The sequence below is a fragment of the Coturnix japonica genome, chromosome 3 (genome assembly GCF_001577835.2).
Source record: "Coturnix japonica isolate 7356 chromosome 3, Coturnix japonica 2.1, whole genome shotgun sequence".
In the NCBI taxonomy this organism is placed as follows: domain Eukaryota; kingdom Metazoa; phylum Chordata; class Aves; order Galliformes; family Phasianidae; genus Coturnix; species Coturnix japonica.
In genome coordinates, this window is record NC_029518.1 from 40,835,325 (window position 1) to 40,854,594 (window position 19,270).

The 19,270-nt window shown below is 38.1% G+C and overlaps 1 protein-coding gene across 1 annotated transcript in view; it reads left to right on the forward strand.

Annotated features, from left to right (window-relative positions):
• Window positions 1-19,270, forward strand: part of LOC107311524 (plasminogen) — a 20,721-nt gene continuing 1,451 nt past the window's right edge. Inside the window, exons 1-17 of the mRNA XM_015858062.2 lie at window positions 1-110; window positions 3,286-3,421; window positions 4,967-5,073; window positions 8,175-8,289; window positions 9,038-9,177; window positions 9,724-9,844; window positions 9,967-10,085; window positions 11,023-11,185; window positions 11,754-11,884; window positions 12,023-12,188; window positions 12,908-13,074; window positions 13,964-14,112; window positions 15,604-15,697; window positions 16,817-16,937; window positions 17,085-17,159; window positions 17,492-17,632; window positions 18,712-18,818. Coding sequence (XP_015713548.1) covers window positions 62-110; window positions 3,286-3,421; window positions 4,967-5,073; window positions 8,175-8,289; window positions 9,038-9,177; window positions 9,724-9,844; window positions 9,967-10,085; window positions 11,023-11,185; window positions 11,754-11,884; window positions 12,023-12,188; window positions 12,908-13,074; window positions 13,964-14,112; window positions 15,604-15,697; window positions 16,817-16,937; window positions 17,085-17,159; window positions 17,492-17,632; window positions 18,712-18,818 — 2,101 coding nt within the window. The 5' untranslated portion in view covers window positions 1-61. The remainder of the gene's footprint in view (window positions 111-3,285; window positions 3,422-4,966; window positions 5,074-8,174; window positions 8,290-9,037; window positions 9,178-9,723; window positions 9,845-9,966; window positions 10,086-11,022; window positions 11,186-11,753; window positions 11,885-12,022; window positions 12,189-12,907; window positions 13,075-13,963; window positions 14,113-15,603; window positions 15,698-16,816; window positions 16,938-17,084; window positions 17,160-17,491; window positions 17,633-18,711; window positions 18,819-19,270) is intronic.

Here is a 19,270-nt window from a genome sequence, read left to right on the forward strand (position 1 = left end):
AAGTCAATAAAACTTTGTGCACTGACAGACACAACTTCCAGCACCCACCAGCTGGGCCAAAATGGGAATTAGCAAAGCCACTTTGCTCCTTCTTTTCTTGTTCAGCACAGGTAAGAGTCTTTTTCCTTCTGCTTATGTGGGAGAGAGGGGGCCAAACACTTGAAAATTCCATGTTGTGCAAGTGTGTCACCAAATCCATGTGTTATACGGACAATGGGCAAGAGCTTCTGGTGAAAAAAGTTAGACCCATGGTCATTCTGGTGTTTGCTGGAGACACTAGAAGAACAACAGTCTTGGTTTCTGCAAGGGTGCCAAATGGCCAGCACTTGCCAATAAGCCAAGTGGCCTGAAATGGGGACACAGTAAACAAGCAGGCTGCTTAAAAGACACGAGTTGCTCAGGATAAAAGCCAGCTGAAATCAAATAATGTTGGTTGGTATTGTTTTCTTGTGGTTTTTTTTCCCCCCTTCTGTAATCAATGAATACTGTGATATATATATAAATAATGTATATGTATTTTGTTAAGTATTGCTAAAAGTAGAACTACACACACTCATAAAAAAGATCAAGCGAAGTGGAAGAAAGTTCCTTTACACCCTGTAGCGTCATTTTTTTTTCACTGCCATGGTCTTAACAGGGAATTTTTCATTTTATATGATCAGGAGCATCAATCAATGATGTGATTTGAGCCCTGTCTCTAACTACACAGTATTGAACAAATGCAACTAAAATATACTCCCAAGCATGCCAGTTTGTATCAAAAAGAAAGGAACAATAAAATACAGTAACATTTTTCTTACGTAAATGGGAAATATATAATAGGTCACAGAAAAATATGAGTAGACTTCAGCAACTAGAAATACTATAGACAAGCCCCAACCTAACAAATTCATTTAAATCCTGATCTCTAAACTATGCTTTTTGTAGGAGAGCAGTCTCACTCAGATCAAGCAGACGTCTCAATTAATTAGGAATGCATATGGGGGAGGGAAAGAAATATCACTTGGGCTTCTGTCTGCAACATTTCTGTTTGCAAATCCTTCATAAATTTGCTGTAAATACTGGCATTTCTGAGGGGAAAAAAAAAAAAAAAAAGAGTAATACATCTTTTTAGCACTGAAAAATTCCACAGTTGCTGGAAAAAGGGTAGCAAGAAAATATATCACATCTTTATTCTGATAATATATTTCTATTGTTTTCTTAAAGCATTATACCCTGCCATGTAATTATAACAGAAAGAAGCTATGACCCAACCAACATTTTATTAAAATAACACCATAATTATAATATTACACCAAGATGTCAAAATACGGCTACACCACAGTAGGAATTCTTAAATTTCTTGTTGTTATGGGGAGCAGTGCAGCGTATGACCTTTTTTTTTAAACCCAGTTCAGTGCTTTTTTTCCCACAACTGACTACATCTTAATATCATCGTTGGTTTGAAATAGGTGTGGTAATAAGCGAGCCTGTCACACGAATTTTATTATATCATTTTCCACTTTCACTTCATTTTACATTTAATTATGCTTTAATGCATGATGCTAGTCAACCTTTAAAGCCAATATCTTCAGTAGAATACATACAGAAAAAAAAGAGATTCAGTAACCTCGCTGAGTTTGCAGTGGTATGAGAGGAAGTTGTTTGTCAGATCAAGGTAGTCTTTAAGGTCTGTTCCAACTTAAGCCATTCAGTTTTCTGATTCTATGAAGTCTGGCTCTTTTGTCCAATTTATCATCTATCTGTTGTAAATGTAAAATGATCATAAAGTACAACCAGAGAATCAAAGGGGTTGAAAGGGATCTCTGGAAATCATCTAGTCCAACCTCCTGCTACAGCTGGTTATCTAGGGTAGCTAGTTAACTGCTGCCTGAGCTAGCACTCAGGTGAAGGCATTTAGCTGTACCAAAAGGTACATGAGCCTGTTTCACACTACAGAAGTTTTGCTCAGGAAAGGAAGAAATAGTTGTCTAAAAGACATTTACTCAATTTAAAAATAAGTAAATTAATGAATAGCCCTGGAAAGTTTCTTACTCAGAGGCTGTAGAATAGAGTGAAATAAAGCTGCCTTCTCTTTCCACTGCCATTGGGCAATGGCTCAGGAAGAAACGAGTCACAAAAAAAAGATGAAGAAAGACCTCCTTTCTAGTGTATTTGCCGCATACAAGCGGGAAGCTGAGGCACATGCAATTCACACTCTATATGCCTTTTATTCAGCAAATGTGTAAATCAGAACACAAAACAGTGCACAGAGCAGGACTGGGATGTGTCACAAAGACCATGAGTCACTTGCCTGTTGGAGGCTGACGCCAAGGAGAATGGACAAATCTCATAGCCAAATGTTTGTCAGTAAAGTCATATGCTCATCTCATAAGGAAACAGTAAAATAATAATAATAATAATAAAATAAAAAAAAAAAATCACAGGACTCTTGTAACTCTGTGACCCTGCTGCCAGAAATCATGAAAATCATGGTTCTACAATGTGTATCTAAGCATTCAGAAATAACATTATTGTAACAGAAAAAAAGAAGCCACTAAATGGCAAACTCCTTTTCAGGAGGATTGTACTTGAGCTTTTTTCTTTTAATGTTTATTGGTTAACCTAGATGTGTCTTTTAGCATCACATGTTACATGTGGCTGTAGCTCAGGGGCTACACAATGAAGTTATTTACCAGTTATTAGCTGCAATAAAGGAAAACACCTACTACCTTGATAGTTAAGCAAATACCAAGTCCAGATTCATTAAAAATGATGAACAGACAATGACCACAGTGAAAACCACAGTGACAGAGAACAGCTTGCTTCTCACAAGAGCATCTGGAGGGGAGAAAAAAGAGCATCTACAGTGTAACCAAAATGTTTTCTTGTTCTCTTTGTGGATAGATATCAGCAATAGACTGATGTTTCATTTATTTCCTGGGTTTCATTCCACTATTTTCTCCAAACTATGGGGCCGGGAGGTTCTTTCTGTCACAGAAAGCATGTAACTTTCTCTTTTCTTCTTTATTCCCATCGCCTTATATACCAAGTCTGTGACATCCACAATGCCTCTCAAAATGACCAAAGTGCTGTTCAAGTCTCTGCCCTGCTCACCCTGGGTTTTTAGTGACACAGTCATCTAACAGACTAGACAACTAAATCTTTCTGTAGCTATTAACTGATTTATTGCTATAATTAAATCATGTTGTTCAACTAGTTGTCAAAGGATTTAATATGAAATTTTGAAATTAACTACATCAGCATTCACATTCTTACCTCTTTTCTCTCTTTTTCTCCCTTTAGTGCAAGGAAGCATACTAGACAGCTATGTGAGGACAGAGGGAGCTTGGCTGCTTAACTCAAAGAAGCAAACTTATACGACAAACAGTAAAGAAGAATGTGCAGAGCAATGTGAAACTGAAACAAAATTTCCTTGCAGGTAATTTTTACTGCTATGTCCTGTATACATATTTCAGATGATGGAGACACATGTACAGATCATGGAGTAGACAACTTATTGACTGGACTTTAGAGTGATACATGCTTCTGCAGTATGTTGGAAAAAATACAGAGATATGGGAAGTCAGTGCCCCAGAGACATAAATGAAGATGAGCAGAAGTAGGAAAAATAAGAAAACTATATTATATTTGTAATGAATTCATTATCTCTCGATGCACAGTTTGACACACAGAAAATCAGTGTGACATGGTTTTACCAGGACACTTTTTTTCAATAAAGAGTCATAAGTAATTACTTGGAAATTTAGAACAGCAATAACTACATGGTTATGCCTTACCTACTGCCCAGCAGACACATGAACTATTCTGAGTTTTACTAGAATTCAAACTTGTGTATCTTCTATTTACCTTGAGAAAGAGACAGCCATCTAAACCTGTGCCCTATTTCTGCCCAAGCACTCCCTCTGCACTTGCATTTAACAAGGCACTGAGGGACTAGAAACGTGAACCATGAAGGATGTTTATCACTCTATACCACTGGCTTATCATCAGGATTCTGCCTGAGAAGAGCCTAATGCTCTGAGCTTCAGACCTCCAAGCATTCCACATCTAAGCCTCAGAAGCTCCTTGAATCTCAGCTGTAAAGTGGAAAACTGGAGTAATGAGGAAGGAGAACAGTGACTGCAGCGAGAGGCTGTTCTCTTGCATGAGGCATGGAGGTTTACTTTACTAGCCTTCATGAGTCACAGATCTACCACTTCTGCAGGATAGCTTTCTGAACTCAGAATGCTGATGATCCACAGAGCTCATTCCAGCCCTTGATTCCCTGTCAGACCTTTATTTAAGGTAGGGAGACCCTTGTGGTGATTATTTCATGCATTTTTGCCCACTGGTGCAGACCTGCCCACTCAGTGCCATGTTGCTGCTGCTCTTTGTTGCATCAGAAAAGTCAACAACAGAAATCACTTGCCTATCAAGAGTTTTCCTCAGATTCTGTTGTAAAGGCTACATCACCAACTCTCATTTTTCAGACTTCCAGCCTAGGCCCTCACCAAAAACACAAATGAGTGTACTATACAAAGTGCTTACACTGCTTCAAGTAATAACGACTTAGAACAGTTATCACAGAGTAACTTATGATGCTGGCTTGTTGAGTTTTATCTGTTCCTTGGTAACTGCTGAATACTGTAAAATATCCTGCTCCTTGAATGATCAGTAACATTTTTGCATGTGTTCTCTGGTGTCTCTGGCACATTATAAATGCTCCTTTTTTAACCCATTTCATAGCTTTCTCATATGGCTCATTCTCAAAGTCAAGATGAAAGTAAGACTTTGGAGTTAATGTCAGCACTGAAACTGGGAGATGGGACATTTGGCGCTTTGCAAAGCACTACTGAATCTTAAACCTTGCCAAAATGCAGTGTTTCCACAATGATAACTTAATGCTAAAAAACAGTCTTCAGGAAAATAATGTACACGTGCATCTACTGTTTCTTACCTTGCTCTCTCCTCTTAATTTTAACAGGGCCTTCTTATTCACCAGTAAAGACCAACAGTGTATAACACTGGCTGAGAACACCAAAACAGCAGTGCTGTTCAGAAGAACAAACGCAGTTCTTTATGAAAAAAGAAGTATGTTTACACATTAACTGACTTCACCAAGATATCCTTTTGAGAAAGGCTACCATAACACTATTGCAGCTGGGGTCCATGTGGTCACTGGACCACACCAAGTGGGTAGAACAGACCTCTGATATCTGGTTTCTGCCACATAGATGGAGAAGCAGTAGTACCAGCTATTTTTCCCCTTAGATAAGTGCTCCACATCTTTCCTGCTCCCTAAATTCTGGGGATCCACAAGGCTCAAAAAACTACTGTTTCTCAGAGAGCACAGATAGTGTCAGGAGTAAAGAAGGTGCTTAAATGTTCCTGATCTACCTCTCTTTTTGAACCAGCTGTTACCTATAGCTGCATCTTCTTTGTTTCTACTGAGGGTAGTAGGAAGAGCTACTTGTACAGACTACAGATCCTGAAATAGGATGAGTGAGCACTCAACCACACTAGCAAGAGAGGCTATGGAGCCTCACAGATATTAACTGGACAAAGCTCTCAGAAGCTGTATAGGGAACTAGACCAATACCTCTAAGGGCCCTTACAAGCTAGTATTTTTCATGATTTCCTGAAGATTTCCTTCCTTATATAATCTTTTTCACTTACACAATCTTCCTTATCCATATAATCTTCGGGAAAGTGCTGCGCTTCCCCCCCTCCCCCCAAATTTCAAGTCAGTCAGTACTTCATTTTTTACTGTTTCACACCCAGAGCTACTATCACTCAGAATATAATCTTAGATAGCTTTAAGGCCTTACCTAACATGTCAAAGCAGACCAGCAGTACAATAGTAGAACATCCCTTTATTACAACAAAGTTGTGATGATAGAAGGACCAACAAAATAGAGAGATGCTATAAAGGAAAGAAGAGTACTCACCACTATCAGAAGATTCCAAATTCCCAAGGGAAAACTTCACCAAGGAGCAATCACCAGATCATTCCCAGTGGCAGTCAGCCCTTAAATGAGGTCTAAGAGAGGTGCAGCCAGGCTTCACCCCTTCCAGTCACACAGCTGAACTGCCTTCACCTGTGCTCCCAGTGCTGACCCAGTCCTTTCCACAAGAGCTCAATCAGTGGTTCAAGCTGTGACTCAACAGTTACCATACATTCTCATTCTAATGACAATGTAATTTTTACATATCTTGACAAAACACAAAGCAAAATGTAGTTTTCACCCAGATGGATCATATCACTGTCCCTAGGAGCTACTGAATTTCAAAGAATTTCCTATTAAGTGCCCAGCTGTTTTTTGCACTACTGCTGATGAAACCAGACTGAGAGTGGAAGCAATTGCTATATGATTTCTTTATTATTATTTTGCTTTTAAAGGGAAGTATTGTATTTAGTACAAAATTGACAGCTTTCATAATTATTTTTCTAGTGGTAAAAATGGTATATTACAGAAAGTTAAAATTATCTGGGTTATTGAAATAGCGGTAAGAATTAAAACTGGCTTTTGCAAATTGCTCTCCACATTCCAGTTTGTAAATAGTTAACCCAAAGGAACAAGGATTGAGATTGGGGATCAAAGTTAGTTATTTGTCATCTTGCTGAATGAAACTTAAAGGTTATATAAACGATCAAAAGTTTATGCAAACAGAAAAAACTGGCACTTAACTGATTCATTTCTTTAGGTTTTTAATGTTAATCTATTGCAGAAATGTTTGAGAAATTCCTGTTAAAGCTTTTAGAGTAAACTTGTCCATATATACACATCAAAATGAAGGTAAGACCCATAGATCCAGTTCTAAAATAACCACCAGCACACAGAAGATTCATGCATTCATTCTTTTCATTTTTGTCAAGGTAGATTTGTGTAAATTGACATTATTTCTCTAAATTTATGTTTATCTTGTGCTCATACATCACCTTTGCTATAAATGATGCTGAAAAAATCTGATGCATAACTCGTCTCCAAAAATATTGTGTTTGGACATTGCATAAATACAGAGACAAGTCAGGGCACAACCTAAAAGAGAGATTACTTTATTTCTGCTAAAAGAGAGGAACTGGTTGATGAACTAAACCATGTGCATTAAAAAGTATTGAGTGGAGGAGAGAATTGATGAATGCTGAAGTTATTGAAAAAAATGAACTTGGGTTGTTGTGACAGTTCAGTCTAGAATTTTTAGGAAAAAATTGCCTACTTAAAAAAGCCCCTTAACTGACCAGATAAGGGACTAACAAAAATTATTTTTTTGTCTGCTAATAAACACAAAAGGTAGTAACATTAAGAAAGATTTGCAAATACTTTGACCACTGAGTTTGGATTTGAGGGGGATTATGAATAGATTTTACCAATTTACTTTTACTGTCTGAGAACTGAACAAAGTTGATGAGATTCTCAGTTTAGAGATGGTGAACACAGCTTGCGACTGCTTGAGTTGGCACTGTAGACCAGACTTGAAACAGATACTTATTGTGATGTATTTTTTGATACATTTCTTTTGTAACAAGGAGTCCCACAAGGAGTACAGGTTGGAAAAGTAGTGCAGTAATCTGTGTTAAGGCAAATGAATGTGGGTTTGAAATCCTGCTGGTTTCCTTTGGCTATGAGTGCTTGATATTCCCCACTCACCATTTTGCATTTTTTCCCCATAGCCTCATTGAGGCTATTTTTTTATACAGAATATGAGATTTTTTTGAACGTTTTCTTTCAAATTAGGTCTTTTTCACATCATATCCATGCCAGCAGTTGCACTACTGCAGCTGTGAAGGCAATGTGATGAATCCTTGGGAAAAGAAGATGCTGTGGGTAGTCAGGAATGCTTCAAGCCAGTATTGCTGCCGAACCATATCAACTCCTATCTTTCCCTCTCCTCCTTTTATTATTTTATTTTATTTTATTTTATTTTATTTTATTTTATTTTATTTTATTTTATTTTATTCCATGAAGGGACTACTAAGTTTCAAAAGCTAAGAGTAGAAAGGTATGTATAATATAAAATTTCAACCATTATAACTTGTCTTTATCTTGCAGAGTCACTGCTTTAGCATGCTATCATGAATTAATTAAATCTCATTTGCGATATGTTGAACTTTAAAGAAAAAGATAACTTTTATGTGCTAAATTCAGAAGGATATGTGATGATACCAATTAATTAAGCATGTATCATTTCAGTTTATCTTCTAGAATGCAAGGAAGGTAGAGGGAAGGATTACAGAGGAACAGAAGCCAAAACTCAGAAGGGTGTGGCATGTCAGAAGTGGGCTGATACTGCACCCCACAAACCTAAGTATGGTGTTTTCATATGTACTCATGTTTTTCTGATATATTGCTAAAACATTTGTATGTGCTGAGTAGTCTTACAACTAAGTCATTTGATATTCAAATTCTTAATACGAAATAATGTCTTACACTTCTTTAATCTAAATTAGAATTGGAGCTGCACAATCAAAGGGACATTTTCAGTCTTGGCAGTTGTGTTTAACTTTTTTTGATCCTTACGTGGGCAGAATGCTGGACAGAGAAGCAGCTGGTTGAAACAAGGAATCTTCATCAGTCTCAGGACAAGAGTATCTTCTCTTGACTGAAAAATATCATATGTAGCCAGCGAGACAGACTAAATCATTCTATCAGTGAATCCATAGACAATATACAGATCAGTATTTAAAGTATTTAATGAAAAACTCTCAATTGGGTTTACTTAGTAACCTGCTATTGACATAGCATAATATTCTGCTCACAGAGAACTCTCGCGTTTCAGTGAACAAAAGTACCTGGCTGAGTGAAAATGATTGGAAACTGAACATTTAGAGTAAATGTTAGTATTAAATACATGACTGGCCATAAAGACAACAAATTTCTTGAAGTCTGCTGCTCTGACACTTCTAACCCTTGACTTAGGGCACTCAGTAGCAATTAGGAGATTTCTAATGAATGACATTTTCAAAATGCTCCTCAGAGATTTCACTTCTAAAGTCCTCAACTGAACAGCAGTGACATTTCTCCTGTTCTCTAATCCCATTTTACTTCTGTTCCAGTTACACACCTGAAAAATACCCCAACGCAGGGCTGGAGGAAAATTACTGTAGAAATCCTGATAATGATGAAAAAGGACCCTGGTGTTACACAACAGATCCTAATACCAGATTTGATTACTGTAACATCCCAGAATGTGAAGGTGAGGATACATATATGATTTCTCCCCCCTGTTTAGATGATTTGTTCAAAAACAAGTAGTTATTTAGATATTTTTATTTTCGTTCCATATTTGTTCCAAATTTGAGGTTAGTTCAATCTGGAACTTTCCAAAGGGATTTTTTTTTTTTACACGGACCACAAATACATCTCCCAAGTCACCTATACTAGAGCAATTTCCCTAGACAGAAGGATGATAAATGTATTCTCAGACCATAATCATAGAACTAGAAATGATGGTTGCTAGTGCAAAAGTAAATAAAACACACTAGGAGCAAGGAACAGATTTTCAATTATAGTTCAGCAGTTTAAATTCATCTCTTTTGGAAACTATATTCTATAGTATATATTTTTCATAGAATACTTTAACCAGTTAGTTCAAGTCATCGACAAACTTTGACAAAAATTATTGTCTTCCAGCCTTGTGTTCTGATTAGACTCTTGATCTTCAAGTGAGATGAATTTGTTTACAGATAAGTTCCACTTGAAATCTCTGTCTCTTGTCTTCATTCTAAACTTGTTCCTACAGTGGAGTGCATGCACTGCAGTGGAGAAAACTATCATGGAGAAGTTGCAACAACAATGTCTGGGCTTGAGTGCCAACGCTGGGATTCCCAGCAGCCTCACTCTCATGGATACCTCCCTGAAAAGTAAGTTGTTTATCACCATGGTGGCCCATAGACCACTTTACCCCAGAGAGGCTAATTGTCACAGCCAGCCATTAGTGACTTGTTTAAAACCTTAAAACTTGTTTAAAATTTCTCCTGTTCAGTTTTCCAGAGAAGGATCTGAAGATGAATTATTGCCGTAATCCTGATGGTGAACCTCGGCCCTGGTGTTTCACTACCAACCCGAATAAACGCTGGGAATTCTGTGACATTCCTCGTTGCAGTTGAGTCTGACTTCTAGGCCTTTAGACATTAAGACATCTAGACATCTTTTATTCAGAGTAGTGCAAAGAACTAGAACAGGTAGATTAAGCCTTCAAAATAAAAGAAAGAATAAAAGACTGATGACTTTTTATTACCAAATTGATGAATTTTTAATTACCAAGACATTAAAAGAAAAAGAAAGAAAGTAAGAAAGAAAGAAAAAAGAGATAAACTTGAAATGAGCCTCTAATGGTTCTTTTGAGACTAGAGTTGTCTGTCATAGGTATTTCTAATTTATTTTTGTTTTTTTGTTTGTTTGTTTGTTTTTTTTCCTGGAGCACATCCTCCATGTGTTTCTCCAGGCCAGTGATTCTGGTACTCCTTCTGTATTCCCTTTTTGATGAAATTTTTGTTCATTCCAAAAAAATTTTGGTTGTTTTTAGGGGAATTTTTGCTCTCCCAGTTCAATTTCCTTTTCCTCTGAGGGCCTGTCCTTGCCACAATACTTTTCCCCTGGGTCTTCTCACCAGACCTCATCCTTGCTGTCCCTAACTCTCACCAGGTTGTGTACACATCTTTTGGTTTGCACCAACACTTGTATCTGTCACTGATGTGCCTGCCACATTCACCCCAGTTTTCTTCACAGTGTTGTTTGCTCACTTTTCAGCTATGTTCTGACGGGGCTGCTAGCATTGGTTGTGTTGTTTCTGGCTGCTGTAAAGGGGCAGATACAAACGCCCTTCTGGGAGTCTGAATGTTAAAATGGGAGAGAGAAAAGATGTTTTCTCCTCATTTTGAGCTTTCCAAATATTTTGATCGTTAAACCTTACCTGTAAAGAAAGCTAAAATTCCTACCTCACTCTAGAGCTCTTAAGAGCTTTGTTGTCTTTGTTGTTGTTGTTTTTCTTGTATTTTTAGAAGGCCATATTTAATTTGATTTCCTCTTTCTGCAATAGCAACACCCCCACCTGTACCTGCACCAGGGCGTCAGTGCCTGTCAGGAAGAGGAGAAGACTATCGAGGCACAATATCTGTTACTGAATCAGGGAATACCTGCCAGCGCTGGAGTTCTCAATCTCCTCACCGACACGCTCGCACTCCTGAAAACTATCCCTGCAAGTAAGTGAAAGCTCTCCTCTATTCAGTGTGTATGAGAAGTACCAAGGCACAGAAACACTTCATTTTTCTTCATCTGGTATGCACAGTCCCTGTGTTACACTGGAGTTCATTACCTGTAGGATTCCATCTTTTCAGTTAATTTTTCACACATTTATTGTTTTTCTGTTTACTTTGTTTTTCTTATATATGATCATCTCTTCTTCTGATTTTCAAGCTCTGCTTAGTTATCTTTTTCCTTCTTCAGTTCATCCTTCTACTGCATTGTTGCTCAAGTGAAACAAAGTACAATGAGAAAAGTATTACTATGATATTTGCCCGTGGCTGGATTCTTTCACCCTGTGTTTCTGCATTCCTGCTGTATGCCTCAAAGTACTGAATGAAGTCATATGTCCATCTAGCAGACATCTGGTTTAGCACATCCAAAACACTGGTGCACTGCAATTCTTCATCTAGTAAATGAACCAGTAAATGCAACAGTAATCTAGGAAGCAAGACGCACTTCCTCCTTGTTCATAACCATTATCAGGTTTCCATGAGAGACTTTTTTCAGCCAACCTTTCTTTTTCAGGAATTTAGAGGAAAACTATTGTAGAAACCCAGATGGTGAGAAGATGCCATGGTGTTACACCACGAATGCAACTGCTCGATGGGAATACTGCACCATCCCCTCCTGTGATGGGAAAGAGCCAGACACCCCTGGTAAGAACAACAGGAGGCATTCGCATTATGGAAGTGCTGTGCCATTGTGTTTGGTTGCAAGAAACCTTAGGTGACTGCTCGGCTGTATTATTGCTGTCACACTCTGTAATGCTAACAGGTTTTTATTATTCACTACAGCTGTTGATCAGCCTGAGCAAGCTCAAGCAACTGAGGAGTGCTACCAGGGCAATGGCGTGAGTTATCGTGGTACAGCATCTTTCACTATCACAGGGAAGAAATGTCAAGCCTGGAACTCAATGTCACCACACCGTCACAATAAAACTTCAGAACACTTCCCAAATGCGTATGTGCATTTCTCATTTCTGTGTTTCATTCAAGAATGATCACTCATGAATTCATTTTTATTTGCCGCACCTTTACACAACAGTGATTTGAAGGGGATATACTTGTTAAAAGTCATTATTCCTTCTCTCTTTTTTTTTTTCTTTTTCTAAATCTGGAATTTTCTATTAATCTCACCTTGAAACAACACTCAGTTGTCACTATTATGCTTCAGAATGCTAATTAATTCTGTTTCTACATTACTTTTAAGAAATTAAGTTTTCATAAACGTTACCTTATACTGAAATGAACAGTTTCTATACATCAGACTCTTCATGAGTTGAAGTCTTAGGTTCCTAGTTTGCCATTCATTACTTGTTTGTGGAGAAAACAAGTCATTTCATTATTCCTGGTTTTTGTTATTTATTTATTCAAAAAGCTCTTTCTTCTTAAGAATAAATATTTTGTTTGAAAGACTAAAAGGGATTGATATACATTAAAGCATGTGCATTTACTTATCTGGATTTGCAAACAGTATTATTACTATATGCCTTAAACAGTGAATAATACCCGTTGAAATTAAATTTTCTACAAATGTTTCTTCATTTCTTTATGCTGAAAATATGATTTCTGACAGCCATTATACATGATCTTTGTACCAGGCCTGCTTTCTAAAATGTTCTATCAAGTTCTTCTCAGGCCTGTGGCATAGATAGGCACACAGTATGTTTGCCTTTGTAGGGACCTGAGGCAGAATTACTGCAGAAACCCAGATGCTGATAGCCGCCCATGGTGCTACACTACTGACCCAAGTGTGAGATGGGAGTATTGCAACCTGAAGAGATGTAGTGACAATATCCAGATGACTCTACCAAAACCTCCTCAGACAACTCTGGAACCAAATCCTGGTGAGAAGACTTTCCCTGGGAACACTTGTAACGAGGAAGATCATTTATATGTAAAAATCATAGAGTTGAATGAGGATGAAAGGCAGAGTCCTAAACAATCTCAGAACATAACACCTTATCCATAGCCATCATTTTCTGAACTTTCCTGTAAAATTTGTATGATAGTTTCTGCATGTGATTTTAGAGTAACGTAGGATATTTTTAACTATTACATCTGGCAATGCTGGAAGCACAAGGAAAAAAAATGACTGATAGTAACCACTCTGGTGGGAGCGCTATGAGCAATGACAACAAATATAGAAGTGATGGCATTTTGCTGGCAAATGTTCTGAAAGCGTATTTTCACGTGCCATGCATTCACATTTTCTGGGCTCCATTTCCCACCAGAGAACAGCTGGCTTTTTGAACTTAGTTCAAATGCAGCTTCATTGTCCAGTAGATGTTAAGAGTGCTACAGCTTTCATTTTGTGTTCTGTCACTTTCTTGAGGTTGAAAATTAATAGTTTTTCCTGAATATGCATTATGACCTATTTGCATAATATAAAATATGATGGGTAGGCATTAACATCTGTAAGAAAAAAGATTTTTTGAGTGCATGATCTCTGTGGTCTTGGTTCCTGGAGTCAAAAACGGTTAAGTGAATGTGAGCTTCTTTAATCTACGCCTATCATAGTAATGAAGAAAAAACTGCAAATGAAAACAAATCAGAATGTGATTGCTAGCTATCACTGACACTACTTTGTCCTTCTTTCCATGTATATACATTAAGGAAGATGTGTAAGTTCAAATAGCTTTTCCTCAAATTTATTCCTGCTTCACCACCATCAAGTATGGGTGTGACCCAATTGCCGACAGCTAACAGTTTTTTTCTTTACCTCTTTCTTCACAGATTGCATTCATTCAAACGGTATAGATTATCGTGGCACAGTAGCAAGAACTGCAAGGGGCAGGACTTGTCAAGAGTGGAGTTCTCAGACACCGCATAAACATGACTACTTCACTCCAAGGACCCATCCAAAATCAGGCCTGGAAAAAAATGTAAGCAGTTATTCATTTAATACTTTGTGTCATTGAGCTTTTCCTGTCTTTTTTGTGGTCTCTCAGTAAGCACTTTATGTCAAGTCTTTGTAAATTATTTTCTTCAGTTCATTCCAAGAACCTGATTGTGTTAATTCTTGTTGACACAAGCAGTCTGTTCTTCACTGGGACAAACAGAGATGACTAGCAGCAATGTCAAATGCTTTTGCAGCATAACCAAAGGGCTTTGTATGAGTGTTTGCTTTTTCCTACTGCTGAAGACTATCTGGAGTTGGTCTTTGGCAGTACTTTTCCTCCTCTGACAGAAAAAAGACCCAACACCTAGGTTATTAGGTTTCAGTAGCAACAGCAACAGGTGAGTTGTTGAGGGATTCAAGTTCAGCTCTAGTGCCTTTGACTATATACCTGATAGACTGCAGTCCTCAGCCTCTACTAATTTCATCCTCCACAAAGTACTCCAGCCACTGCCACAGCCTATCATGCACAGATATCCATGCTTCTGACCCATTCTGTAACTCACTCCCTGTCTATAACCTTCAATTCTAACGTAGTCCTCATGTAAGTACCCATTAAAAGATCTTTTTTCTAGCCAGTGGCTGCTAAGACTTGTAACATTTTATATACAGTACTTGTCCAGTTTGTGATGAGCTACATATATGATATTAAAAAGTTGTTTGATGTTGCCAGATTGAACAATATTTTTTTCCTCCATGTACTTGATTTTAGACATAGATTTAGCTGTTTCTTTGATAGCATCATATAGCCTGTATTGAATAACAGCTCAGACTGGGGAAATGCTCTATGAAAAGCTGCCTGTCATGACTTATTAATTCTTGAATAGAGTAATTGGTTGGGATTCCTGTGAAATAGAAGCAACTATCCCATTCTTTTTCCTATGATATGTGGTCATAATTCAGAGTAGGGAAGCTAACTACAAAAATATCTGTCGTAGTATTTCTTAAATTGATGAAGAGGATGAAGATGCTCTGAAAGATCAGAACTGTGTTAAGCCTGTAGAAGTGAGATCTTGCTGCATGGCCAAGTAGTCTTGCTTGCTATATTTTAGGGTGATAACTGGACACACGGGCAGTTGGTGGGACTAACTTTCAGATGACAGTGACTAAATTCACATTCCTCCATATGAGTGCATGCAATTGTATGATGTGTCTGCTCTAAATGGAGATCAGACAGCATGGCCATAGAACCCTAAACAATAATTCAGCTAACTAGACACCCTGTGTGAAGATGAAGACTGCAAACCAGCCCTGGGACTCATAGACATCACCAAGTTGTGCAAGAGCAGCCTATACAATTCCTGATGCCTCACAGTCATGCAAACAGACTGATTGTGAAAAGACCTTAGAGCTGATGTTACAGCTCCTACCAACTACAGTGGGAGTGGAAATAGGCACTGTAGTGCTCTAGAAATCCCCATTCTGGGACAAGATCAATAAGGTTGTTAATAGTTAATATCTTCATTATTTTTTACAGTATTGCAGGAACCCTGATGGAGATGTGAATGGACCTTGGTGCTACACAACCGACCCAAGAAAAGCCTGGGAGTACTGTGACATTCCCAAGTGCCGTAATTATTCCTTTTAAGACTAGCACCTCCCTTTCTTATTACCTTTTATGACTACTGGACAACATTCAGTGATTAATCTGAAAGACAGCTCTAAGACAGTGCAGTAGCTTCAGATAGGAAATTAAGGCTGCAATGAAGTAATGCTCAACACCAAGGCCTGAATTCTTAAGAAAAATGCTTATTCCTTGGAATTCTCAAACACAGCAACAGACTTACCTGGAGTCCACCAAAGCTCATGGAGGTTTTGCCAGATATTTCAAAATAGGGCTGGTCCTGGAAAAATTACCCTGCTTGGTCACGTGGCATAGCTGGTTGGAAAACATGATTCTGTATTTACATATCTCTGATCAAAACCCAAATATAGAACAAACAAGAATAAGAAAGCTGTTCTATAATACATACAAAGCATAACTGTAAAGATATTACTGCCTGGAAAGTTTTGGGCTGGAAATCTTGAGGGAAAATAGCATTTACACAAGATCATTTACTTCATTTTGAAGTTCTTTTTAGTGTAACTTTCCAGTCTGCTCAGTAAAGGAGCAGAGGAAACATGGCTTTTGCTTTTAGCTTCTGTAGTTAGCTACTTTTGTTAACAACAAATATAAATGCCTTCTTGTTAGGTCATCTTCCCATGGCTAACCAAAATCTACCCTTCTAGAATAATGCAGTCATTTGAAGAGCCTGGGATAAGAGCAGACAAAGTGTTGTTCCACAGAGACAGTGATTGAATTTCATGTGCTGTGTCACTATATTTAGTTTGAATACAGCTGGCAGTGTGGCTTCTGCATTGCTGTCATCTGTAAGAATACATTTAAAGGTGTTGGGAGGATTTAATTGTTTCCTTCTTTGTTCCATTCCTTTTTCTTTTTCCTACCTCATTGTAGTTCTATTCATTTGTAATTTGCTGAGAACTTGGAAAGTTATGCAAAAAAAGATTTACCTGGCATTTTAAATGAGACAAATCTAACAAAACATAGATGATGTATAGCGTATAACTTACTACAGAGCAGCTGAATAGAAAAATGTAAGAGTTTCACCTTTTAGTTTTCTGAGTGCGTAGAGAATGTACAGCAAATACTCTGAAGTTCCTCACAGTCGTTCTTTTTTCTTATTCTGTAGCTCCTGCTCAGTATGAGTGTGGAAAGGCCAAGACCAGACCAAAGCTGTGTGCTCAAAGGATTGTTGCTGGGTGTATTTCACATCCACACTCCTGGCCCTGGCAAATCAGTCTCCGGACAAGGTACAGCCATTCTTGTAAAAATGCAGAATAAGTTATTTAGTTTGTAAAGGCAATGCTGGAAGGATTATCTGATGAACTATGGCAATCTACAGCTGAATTCACCACCTTAAACCCATGCTTTTTTCATGTCTTTCTGCTCTGTTACAGTTATGGTTTGCATTTCTGTGGGGGAACACTGATAGACCCACAGTGGGTCCTTACTGCTGCTCACTGCTTAGAAAAGTAAGTATCTGTTATAGACTGCAACAGCATTTTCTTACATGAGATAGAAAATAACAGGGGAAATAAGACTGGCCCAATAACCAAAACTATTCATCATTCATTAAAGCAGTTCTGACTGAAAACCAGAGAGTGCTGAGTAGTAACTGTCACCAGCTAGTGCACATAGCAAGCCTTGGTTTAACATGCCATAATAAGGAATTACAAAAATAAGTTTACTCCAAAGCTGGGTTTCTTTTTTGTTTTTGACAGAACTAGGTGCCCAACATTATCAGAAGTGTCCTGTGTCCTGGACATGCATTAATCTGCTCACTGTGTGCAATCATTTCCAATAGGTCATCACGGCCATCTTCGTATAAAGTATACCTTGGATTGCATGAAGAAAGAGCTTTAGAAACATCAGTACAGAAAAGAGATGTTGAGAAGCTGTTCAAGGAGCCTCACAGGGCGGACATTGCTCTACTAAAACTGAGGAGGTATCCTTTCGCCTGAAGCCTTCCTTCATTCTGACAGGAAAACTTTGGTTTGCCTGCTTTTAACTAAGCAGTGGTCATTTGCTGGTGCTATGAAAGTGTGTGTTTCTATGCATACCATGACCCTCTCTTCTCTTTCTACAGAAGCTCCAGTGGATGCTAAGGTGATTCAGTTACAGGGCTTCAGGAAGGGGAAAGGGCCGCTTTGAAGTGGGAGGAGGAGGGCTAGAGATGGTGACACGCTCTAGCAGTATGCTCAGAGCCCTCTGCTGTGAAGTGCAGTGGAGGTAGTGGAACAGGAGAAGGTTGTGCCTGTAAAGCTTTCACTCCATAACTTTCCCTATACACTTTGATCTTGGTAATGAAACAAAGATTGAAAGCTACAATTGCAGCACACTGTGACTCAATACTTTTTCCATGATAGAGTGGGGAGAATTCTTCCAGCATGTTGTCCTTATTGCAGGCAAGCAATACATGCTTTTGATGCAATACCCAGGTTAGCACTTCTTTCATCTGTTTCTGTTGGTCTGAAACTTCAGCATGCTATGCAATTGATAGGAATACATCTACATAGCTACAAGCAGATGTGAACGTGCACTTATTCTTTGCTTTCTCTGCCTGCAATGAAAATCCAAAACACAGCACAATTAAAGTGGCTTGTTAATTGAACCTAAGAATCTGCACACAGAATTAAGTAAAAATGACTCAGCCTCTGCTATATGCTAAGAGTTTGAAAATGACCTACAAATAGTGAGGCTGAGGGCAGGCAGAGCAAGGTAGGCTTTGTTGTCTGCATTTTAACCATATGTGAACACTTTATTTTGGATTTACTTTAGTATTTTTACTATCTTTTCCTTTTGAACCATTCTCCATTTCAGGTCTTTTTTTGTGTGTGTATTGTATTCTGTCGGATTAGAGCCTAAAATATAAGTGGTCAGAAAAAAAACATTACCTCAGAATTTCAAGGAAAAGAAAAGGCTGACTGTATAAAATCCTCTTAGAAAAAAAAAAACCAACAGTGGTATCGTGGATACATGATCTAATGACTGACCTCCTGTGAGTCTTTTGTTTGTTTCTTTCAGCCCAGCAGTCATCACTGATCAGGTAATCCCTGTTTGCTTGCCGAAAGAAAATGCTGTGTTAGGAGGAAGAGAGGAGTGCTATGTAACAGGCTGGGGAGATACAAAAGGTGAGACAGAATTAACACTCAATCTTTGGAGCTTGGTGTATATTTGTATCTAAAGTATACTTACCTTCTCTGTGCCACAAACACCCCCCCAAAAAACCTACATGCAAGCATTTTACATCCTAGTTTGTAAGGGACTGCCTTTCTTTCTAAAGCCTCCTTCTGATTTAGACTCTAAAAGAATCCTGTCTAAGTAACAGACACGGGAACACCAAAAACCAATACAAAAAGAGAGGAATCAGAGCTAAGCACATACTTGGTTTTATTTCTCAGTCCACTCTGCTTTTCCCCTGAGTAGGCTTTCACACAGTCAGATGGAAAGTTTTTGTAGATGTAGGCAATTTTCTTAATATATAATGTGAGTTTGCTTGTTTTCTCAAATGATGTTTCTCACAATTAGGCAGGTTAAGAAGATCTCATTTGAATATGAAAATGCTCCCATCTTCAAACCTCCC